Consider the following 10,221-nt stretch of genomic DNA (forward strand, 5'->3'; position numbering starts at 1 on the left):
TGTAAATCCTGTTTAATGTGAATTTTTGGGGGCAAACTATAACCAATTTATAAGTGTTATTATTATTTAAGTTTTTTACTTTAATACTGTTAAAAACTGCCAGTAGGTGGCGGTTAATTTAATTAATTCATGAGATTCAATGAATTCGGTCTGGAATGCAGTAAATGACTCTTTATCAGTGAGTCACTGATTAATTTATGCATTTGGCAGACGCTTTTATCCAAAGCAACTTGCATTGCATTATCCTATACATTTATACATAGGTATGTGCAATCCCCTGGGCTCGAACCCACAACGTTGCGTTGTTAACGCATTGCCCTCCCACTGAGCCACAGGAAAGCTGATTCATTGATCAGCCCAATTGAATCACTCGAGAAACGTATTTGTAACGTACCCCCCAAAAGCAACTGAGCAAAGGACAGCCCCTCGACGAATCTACTAAACCCCACAAAATGAGTGCCAAAATTTGGCAGGCTGGCGTTTTAGGAAGAAGCATAGTCTTTTGACTGGAAGGGGCCCACGCAAGCTCCTAGCAGGGTCATATTATTTATGAATAGGCCATGAATATGAGACATGTTCAGCTCGAGTAAAGCCATTGTAAATGATAACTGATCTCTAAGCACACTCACACAGAAGCTCGTGGGAAATTACCCCAAAATAAAAAAAAATAATTAGGGTTGTTATTTCGTTTTGGTTTATTTACTTATTGGATTTCACGTTGCAAACTGAAATAAGATAGGGGAACCAATGAAGCAACGGTCCAGCATCCTTGAAAAAATCCCCTGAAACCGACTGAGAGAGCTGCATAGTTGGATGTTGATATGAGATTGTTATAGAATAAGGAAAATCGTTTTAGGAATGTTATTCATAATGAGTTCGTTGTGGTACTGAATTCTGATCTGTTTCTCTTCCACACAGCTGAGGGCAGAACTGAGGAACCTTTGCTTGCTGGAGCCGAATCTAAACGGATCAGTGGTAAATATTGATCAATTTTGTACTGGGTTTATTGTTATTTTAGTCAAGTGTACTCCTTGTGCAAAGTCGTGATAAGGAAAGTATAAGTGATACAATGATTTTGCATGATAAACAGAGAACATTTCAAGTCAAATCAATTAATATCATTGGTCAACCCATGATAGTCACATGTGACAATACACCAATAACATAAAACCTCATGGTTGCTGTGTAATGAATCATGACATGCCTTCAAATATTTTTTTGTGTGTGTGTTCAACAGAAAAAGTTTCTTAAGAAATGCTGCTAATTTCACTTGGTGTAAACAGAACCTACTGCTAATTAAATTTTGTGTAAATAGCATCTATTTTTATGTCTCACATAATCTTGTGTACGGCCATGAATGTCCTGTTATATGGACATTTATGTTTTGCTATGTTACATTAATCAGTTTTGAGGTGATTAGATTTTTGATTTTCGTTTCTTTGGCAGAGTTTCCAGTCTCTCTCGGCACCTCCCGAATCCACAGAAGTACCCAGCATTCCCTTCAGTTCTTTCTTCTCTTTTGATGGCCTGAAAGAATCTATCCGTCAGCTGACAGACAAACTGCAGGATTTCTGCAAAGAGGAGATCAAGAGCATCTCTAACACAGGTAAAGTACTGGAGGTGCATCTACTCTCGGAAACGAGTCCTCCATCTTCTCATATAAGGAAGAACATCTTATTAGAAATGTCTTGGGAATGGATGCTGGATCATGAGAATCCCATTGATCATGTCTGTTCATTTCCACAGTCACATTCAACAACATTGCTTCTAGGACCAGGAATGAGCACCAACAATGTAAGTCACTAGAGCTGCAATCACACATTCACTTTGTCGCTGAATATTACTGTATCTTAAGACATTTATCCGTGTTCCTCATTTCTGATTTTGATGTGTTTTATCTCTTTTGCCTCATTTGTTTAACCAGATTACCATCAGCTCACTCTAGATCCAAACACAGCACATAACTGCCTCCATCTTTCTGAGAAGAACAGAGTGATTACTTTTGCTCAAAGCAAAAAGCAGTATCCGTATTATTCAGAGAGATTTGAAAGTAAATGTCAGGTGTTGTGTAGCAAGAGTGTGCCTGAACGCTGTTACTGGGAGGTTGAGTGGCGTGGGACTGTGTATATTGCAGTGGCATATAAGAGCATGAGAAGGAAAGGACCGGGTGATGAGTGCTTGTTTGGATATAGTAATAAGTCTCTGTCCTTCTACAGCGTTTCTGACACAATGACTCTCATCCACACAGTCCAGGCCAAATTCACTGAGCCACTCTATTCTGTGTTTGGTATTGAAAATGGATCGACAGTGAAACTGATTCTTCCCATACTGCGTTGAGCTGCATGATAAATCGGTAAATTCTGATGGTGTAATTTTTTTGTTTAAACTAACTTTCTTGTGTATTTGCAATAAAATCCCCTGATGCTAGTTAAGTATAATTTGGCCCAAACCTGTATCTTTAATCTAAAGTCTAACCTAGTCAATACCTGAAATGATGCCAGGCCGCCTCAAGCACTGGACAATGCACTCCAGGGCCCAACTTTATGATAGGGCCTAACTGCCACGAGAAAGAGTTGCTACATTGCGGCTAGATTTTGGTGGGCTTACATAAACAACTGCCCAGAGTGCCAACAGATAAGGCAGACACCCACTACAGGGCAGGATGGAAGACCTCAGCTCCACTGGGAAGAAGAGAACTGTTTCTTTGGTCCACAGGTTTATCAGACCTTGTCACCAAACCACCTCTACTCTCACCCTAAGATTCAGGCGGGACAGCCATACAACTCCGGCCGTGCAGCAACCTTGAGAGAACAAATATTCTTCCATACATTTCATAACATATTGAAAGCATACCTAAAAGTCCTTTTGGAAAGGGATGTGCCAAGCGAGGCTTCTGAAGCAGTGAGGCTTTTACAGCAAACTGTGTCGATGCTGCGAAGCTTTTGACACAGTGCTCTACTATACAGTGCCATCTGGTGGTCAATCAAAATTCCGACGCCAACTGTGTCATATAGATGTTTTGTTTATTGGGATTTGATTGTAAGGTTTATTTGTATATTTAATAAGCATAAATGTCATTAGCAAGATGGTGGTGTATGTGTTTTCAGACGGATTCTAAATTTCATTGTAATTTGCAAAGTGCACTGGCAATAAAGACTTCCTGTTCTTTATTTTTTTTTGTATCAGTCTTGTGTATTTTCACCTTTACAGTTCAATTAAATTTTCTCTTTATTCACATCCATATCACAAAAAGGTAAGACACCAAACAATACCATACACATACACATCCAACTGCAATACTTAGATCTAATGTATTAGTTTTATTGACTTACAGAGAATTTGAGTAGTCTATTCATTCCGAGTCTTCTGTAAATAGGGAAAAAGCGTCAGACATCATTTGACCAGTTCTTTTTTCTCACACAGGTTACTAAACTTTGCTCAAGCAAGTATTTCACCTAACTGTATTAACTGAGTTATGTCACATGATGCACAAAATAGTTGAACCAACTTAAAATAAATATGCAACAGTACAATTTCTAAGTTCACTCAAACTGTGGACTTAGTTGACCCAACTCAAAAGTTGTGTAAAAAGTATGTTTTATGTAACGTTAATGTTTCATTTTCATTTATTTATTTTATGTAGCACATATAAACACAACTGAAGTTGACCACATTGCTTTAAGGAGCCAGCATAAACAAAACAATTATTTATTAATTATCAATAAATTAATAAAAATAAGGAAGGACTTAAAACAAGTGTAACTAAAATGCCTGGGAGAGAAAATAGAGCTTTAATTCAAATTTAAACTCATGCAAAGAGCGAAGGGATCGTAGAGATAATGGGACTATTCCATAGTCTCGGCCCAACAGCTGCAAACGTACCATCACTTCTTGATATTAAACATGTTCGAGGCAGTGAGAGAGTATAGTTGCTAGCAGATTGTAGGCAACTGCCTGAGTTGCTTCGTGTAATAAGATCAGATAAGTACAAGGGGCCAACCCATTAAGACCTTTAAAAACAAAGAGCTGAATTTTGAGGTCCACTCTATAATGCACCGGTAGCCAGTTAAGATCCATTAAAATGGGAGAGATGTGTTCACGTTTGCGAGTGCCTTTTAGGAATCTAGCTGCAGCATTTTGAACCATTTCTAACCTTGTGAGAGAGGTTTGAGAAATCCCAGTAAAGACAGTTTCGGTAGTCCAAGCGAGATATATCATGGCAGAGACCTCATTCCTCCCGTGTTTTCGTGCCGTCAACGTCGATTTATTCGACTATTGTCGGCGCGAAATCACGAGGGTACACGATGGTGCCCCGTGTGGAAGAGACACTGGCAAGTTATCTCTCCCCTGGGACATCGTCATCCTTGAAAAAACCTTCTCTCCCTACCAAGCCTTGCAGGGTTACATCTGCGCTGGTGGGGAAGGCTTTTCAGGCAGCCGGTCAGGCTGGTGCTGCCCTGCACACCATGGCGGTTCTGCAGGCATACCAGGCTGACCTGCTGCATGACGTGAGCACGGACGGGGTGATAGATGAAACGGCGTTCTCAGAACTACGCCGGGCCACAGATTTGTCTCTCCGTGCGATCAAGCAGACGGCCCGTGCTATCGGCCGTTCTATGGCTGCGTTGGTAACCACAGAGAGACACCTGTGGTTGAACCTCACGGGCATCAGGGACCGGGACCGTGCGTTCCTCCTTGATGCCCAGATCTCGCCTTCTGGACTGTTTGGTGATGCGGTTAATACCGTAGTCACCAGGTTCCGGGAGTCGAGAAGCAACAAGGAGGCTTTCGTGAGGTATCTCCCCCATCGTGCTCAAGCGTCTGGAGTGTCGGCCACCCATTCCGGACCAGTTCCCCAGTCCCGGTCAGGCACACAGTCTCGGGTGGGGCCGGTCTACCTGAGACGTGAGATCGTCAGGCATAGTGTGGCGAATCGCGACCCCCCTCAAAGAGGAAGGGGAGCGGCCCACCGTGCCCCTCAGGCCACCTCGGGGAGGCCGGACCTGAGGCAGTCCATCTCCTCTAAAAAGAAGAGATCCTGAGATGAGTGTGCCCGGGACTGTGGGGGTGTGCTCCCCCAGGGAGGGGTGCTCAAAATTCCAAGAGAAATTAGAGGCTCCTCTTCGGCACACTCACAGGGCCGCTTTGCAATCTCCGCCGCCACCGGCGTTTCGGGGATTGGCGGTCTCAAAAATGCTAAATGTTCGGTCGTCTCCTGCCATGATTCAGGACGCCGAACGTCTGGCATCCCCCCAACTAGAGGAGGTGTCAACACTGATACCCCTTTCAGAGAAGCTGGCAGCGTGGAAACTACTGCCAGGTATCTCTCCATGGGTAGAAAGAACTATTGCCAAAGGCTACAGAATTCAATTTGCATATCGTCCTCCGCATTTTAACGGAGTGGTCTCCACTTCCATCCAACCGGAGCGAGCACATCTGTTGACACAAGAGTTACAAGCTCTGCTGTACAAAGGGGCCATAGAACGTGTTCCCCTATCAGACAGAATGTCAGGCTATTACAACCGGTATTTTCTAGTTCCCAAGAAGGATGGGGGTTTGCGTTCAATTCTAGATCTTCGCGGAATGAACCGCTACCTAAAGACACACAAGTTCAAAATGTTGACAATCAAGATGATTGTGTCTCAAATTCAGTGTCACGACTGGTTCGTGACGATCGATCTCAAAGACGCATACTTTCACATAGAGATCTTGCCACAACACAGGAAATTCCTGAGGTTCGCTTTCGGGGGTGAAGCTTACCAGTATCGGGTTCTTCCATTCGGCCTAGCCTTGTCAACCCGCACATACACAAAGTGCATGGATGCAGCTCTGGTTCCTCTGCGACTCCAGGGCATCCGTATTTTGAATTACATAGACGACTGGCTGATTTTAGCTCAGTCTCGGGAGCTAGCGCTTCGACATCAGGATGTCGTCCTAGTTCATCTCAAGACTCTCGGGTTAAGACTCAACGTCAAAAAGAGCGTTCTTTCCCCTACACAGAATACAACGTATCTGGGGGTTATATGGGACTCGATCGCAATGCAGGCACAACTGTCACCTGCACGTGTCGAATCCATTCAGAGCACCCTGCGGAGCATCAGGTTAGGCCACAGAGTGACAAATCATCACTTTCAAAGAGTTCTAGGTGATGACAAATCATCACTTTCAAAGAGTTCTTTCATGGCGGCGGCTTCCACAGTAATACCTCTGGGCCTCCTGCATATGAGACCGTTTCAGTTGTGGCTCAGAACTAGGGGGTTTCATCCAAGGGCCAACCCCCAGAGGCAAATAAGGGTGACGTGCCAGGGGCTTCGCACCCTTTCTATGTGGTTCAGACCTCGGTTTCTGACTCTAGGTCCCACTCTCGGTCCGTGTTGTCGTCGCAGGATGTTAACAACAGACGCTTCCCTCACTGGTTGGGGTGCGGTTTTAGATGGCCGTCCAGCCCAAGGGATCTGGAGAGGTCATCTTCTCGATTGGCACATCGATTGCCTCGAAATGATGGCTGTATTTCTGGCCCTAAAATACTTCCTCCGGCAGTTACGAGGCTACCATGTCCTAGTGCGGGTGGACAACACTTCAGTAGTCTCGTACATAAATCACCAGGGTGGGCTGCGGTCGCGCCACCAGAACAAATTGGCCCAGCAGATCCTGCCCTGGGCAGAGGGCAAATTCCTGTCCCTCAGAGCGATTCACATCCCGGGGCATATGAATGTGGGAGCAGACTTTCTGTCCAGACAAGCTGTGACGAACGGGGAATGGAAACTCCACCCCGAGATAGTGAGACAAATCTGGGAAAGATTTTACGAAGCAGAGGTGGACCTCTTTGCTACACAGGAGACAGCACAATGTCCCCTCTACTTCTCTCTGAGTCATCCAGCTCCCCTGGGTCTGGACGCTATGGCCCACACGTGGCCCAGACTGCGTCTTTACGCATATCCTCCGATAGCTCTGCTCCCGGGAGTCCTAGCGAAGGTCCGTCAACAGGGGTATCGCCTCTTATTGATAGCTCCCTGTTGGCCAACCAGAATTTGGTTTTCGGACCGAATATCCCTCCTCGACGACACGCCATGGGCGATCCCAGTCAAGAGAGATCTTTTGTCTCAGGCACAGGGGACAGTGTTTCATCCCCATCCCGAGCTGTGGAACCTCCATGTCTGGCCCCTGAAGGGCACCAGCTGAGAGGTTCAGGGCTTCCGCCTGATGTAATAGAGACTATTTTAAGTGCTAGGGCTCCCTCCACTAGAAGGATCTACGCCCTTAGATGGAGCGTTTTTGAAAGATGGTGCATGGTACACCATACAGACCCAATTCACTGCCAGATTGTTTCAGTGCTGGAGTTTCTGCAAGAGAAACTGTCCTCAGGGACAAGCCCCGGTACTCTCAGGGTTTATGTGGCCGCTATTTCGGCTTGCCATGCCCTGATTGGTGGGGTTTCTGTGGGAAAATACCCATTAGTCGCCCGCTTTATTCGTGGAGCGAGGCGGCTAATGCCTCCTTCTAGACGGACTGTTCCGTCATGGGACTTAGCAATAGTGCTCGAGGGTCTGGTTAGCGCCCCTTTTGAACCTATGGAGTCAGCACCTATCAGGCTTCTGACCTTTAAGATGGTTTTTCTAATGGCAATCACCTCTCTTAAGAGAATTGGAGATTTGCAGGCGCTCTCGACCTCACCGTCCTGCTTAATATTTGCCCCTGGGATGGTCAAAGCTATTCTGCATCCTCACCCGAGTTATCTGCCTAAAGTTCCGTTCTCCACCGTGCATCCGGTTGTTCTTGAGGCCTTCTGTCCTCCGCCGTTCACGACGTCGGAGCAGGAACGATTACACCTACTGTGTCCAGTACGTGCTCTTCAGAATTACATCCACCGCACTAGCCAGTGGCGTAAATCGGAGCAGCTTTTCATATGTTATGGGAGCCGCAACAAAGGGGCGGCTGCCACCAGGCAAACAATGTCACATTGGGTAAGGGATGCTATTGCTCTGGCCTATGAGGCGCGCGGTAAAACTTCACCTCTGGGTATCAGAGCTCATTCAACAAGGGGGGTTTCATCTTCTATGGCCTTAGCAAGAGGTGTACCCTTGCAGCAAGTGTGTGATGCGGCGGGCTGGTCCTCTCCGCACACATTTGTCAGATTTTATAGTCTGGATGTCCACGCTACTCCAGGCTCACAAGTCCTGGAGTCTACATCCCAGAGTCACGTCTGAGGCCTCCTCTTGGCTTGTGCACACATACCACACAACCTTGGGGGATCCAGACACCTCCAATGCGGCGGCGTTGGTATTCTCGTTCCCATAGCGTTTGAAACGCAGCATCGAGAGTAGCTTTTGATAGGGAACGTCTCGGGTTACTTGGCTGTAACCCTGTTCCCTGAAAAAGCGGGAACGAGATGCTGCGCCTCAATGCCGCACTGTAGGCGTGCCGGACGTCCTTTCAGACAAAATTGGAACCTGAAGACGCGTTCGCGCCACACATATTTATAACCTGCAGGTGTTGGTGTAATTAACCAAATTACCTGCCGAGGTTATTTAAAGCCAAAAGAATTTTTGGCGTGTTTGACACACGTGCTTCACAACCGGTCGAACAAAGACGTTCTCCCCATAGCGTTTGAAACGCAGCATCTCGTTCCCACTTTTAAAGGGAACAGGGTTACAGCCAAGTAACCCGAGACATTTAGGGAATTACTGACCCGTGGATGTTACCTGTTGTTTGGGGAATTACTGACCTGTGGATGTTACCTGTTGTTTGGGAATTACTGACCCGTGGATGTTACCTGTTGTTTGGGGAATTACTGACCCGTGGATGTTACCTGTTGTTTGGGGAATTACTCACCCTTGGATGTTACCTGTTGTTTGGGGAATTACTGACCTGTGGATGTTACCTGTTGTTTGGGGAATTACTGACCTGTGGATGTTACCTGTTGTTTGGGAATTACTGACCCGTGGATGTTACCTGTTGTTTGGGGAATTACTGACCCGTGGATGTTACCTGTTGTTTGGGAATTACTGACCTGTGGATGTTACCTGTTGTTTGGGGAATTACTGACCCGTGGATGTTACCTGTTGTTTGGGGAATTACTGACCCGTGGATGTTACCTGTTGTTTGGGAATTACTGACCCGTGGATGTTACCTGTTGTTTGGGGAATTACTGACCCGTGGATGTTACCTGTTGTTTGGGGAATTACTCACCCTTGGATGTTACCTGTTGTTTGGGGAATTACTGACCTGTGGATGTTACCTGTTGTTTGGGGAATTACTGACCTGTGGATGTTACCTGTTGTTTGGGAATTACTGACCCGTGGATGTTACCTGTTGTTTGGGGAATTACTGACCTGTGGATGTTACCTGTTGTTTGGGAATTACTGACCTGTGGATGTTACCTGTTGTTTGGGGAATTACTGACCCGTGGATGTTACCTGTTGTTTGGGAATTACTGACCCGTGGATGTTACCTGTTGTTTGGGAATTACTGACCTGTGGATGTTACCTGTTGTTTGGGGAATTACTGACCTGTTGATGTTACCTGTTGTTTGGGGAATTACTGACCTGTTGATGTTACCTGTTGTTTGGGGAATTACTGACCTGTGGATGTTACCTGTTGTTTGGGAATTACTGACCTGTGGATGTTACCTGTTGTTTGGGGAATTACTGACCCGTGGATGTTACCTGTTGTTTGGGGAATTACTGACCCGTGGATGTTACCTGTTGTTTGGGGAATTACTGACCTGTGGATGTTACCTGTTGTTTGGGGAATTACTCACCCTTGGATGTTACCTGTTTGGGGAATTACTCACTACTTCTGTTCACTTGTTCCCTACAATAAACTATCACCTGTATCCTTAAGTTTACTGTGTGGCATTGTCGTGACATTATTACAATCACATAAAAAGGGCTATACTTAATAATTAATACATGGTACTATATTACAGGTGTAGAAATTGTGGTAGTTATCAAACTATATTAACATGCACTGAAGTATTCTGTGTTATGTAGCTTTAGTAAATGTATACAATATTAATCTTGTAGTATACTTTTACATTTACTGTGGTAAAGTAAAGAAAAATACTACTGTATCTAGGAAATTTATTATACAGTTTGCTATAATAAATACTGTACTCCTGTATTTTTTCATGTGAGAATGTAAAAAAATACAAGTAGTTTCAAAGAAGCTACCTACTTTCTTTTTTTATAGTAACTTGTAATGTTGCTAACTACTTTTTCA

The 10,221-nt window shown here is 45.0% G+C and overlaps 1 protein-coding gene across 1 annotated transcript; it reads left to right on the forward strand.

Moving 5' to 3' along the window:
• Positions 1-573: 573 nt before the first annotated feature.
• On the forward strand, positions 574-3,169 carry LOC306908808 (stonustoxin subunit alpha-like; the record flags this gene model as incomplete). The annotated part of the gene is made up of 5 exons (XM_079482004.1): positions 574-597; positions 919-975; positions 1,447-1,606; positions 1,747-1,794; positions 1,925-3,169. 5 exons carry the CDS (start codon positions 574-576, stop codon positions 2,335-2,337), a joined length of 702 nt encoding a protein of 233 aa, XP_079338130.1. The 3' UTR covers positions 2,338-3,169.
• Between the last annotated feature and the right edge of the window lie 7,052 nt (positions 3,170-10,221).

Source organism: Barbatula barbatula (assembly GCF_947034865.1).
Source record: "Barbatula barbatula genome assembly, chromosome: 19".
NCBI classification, from domain to species: Eukaryota; Metazoa; Chordata; class Actinopteri; order Cypriniformes; family Nemacheilidae; genus Barbatula; species Barbatula barbatula.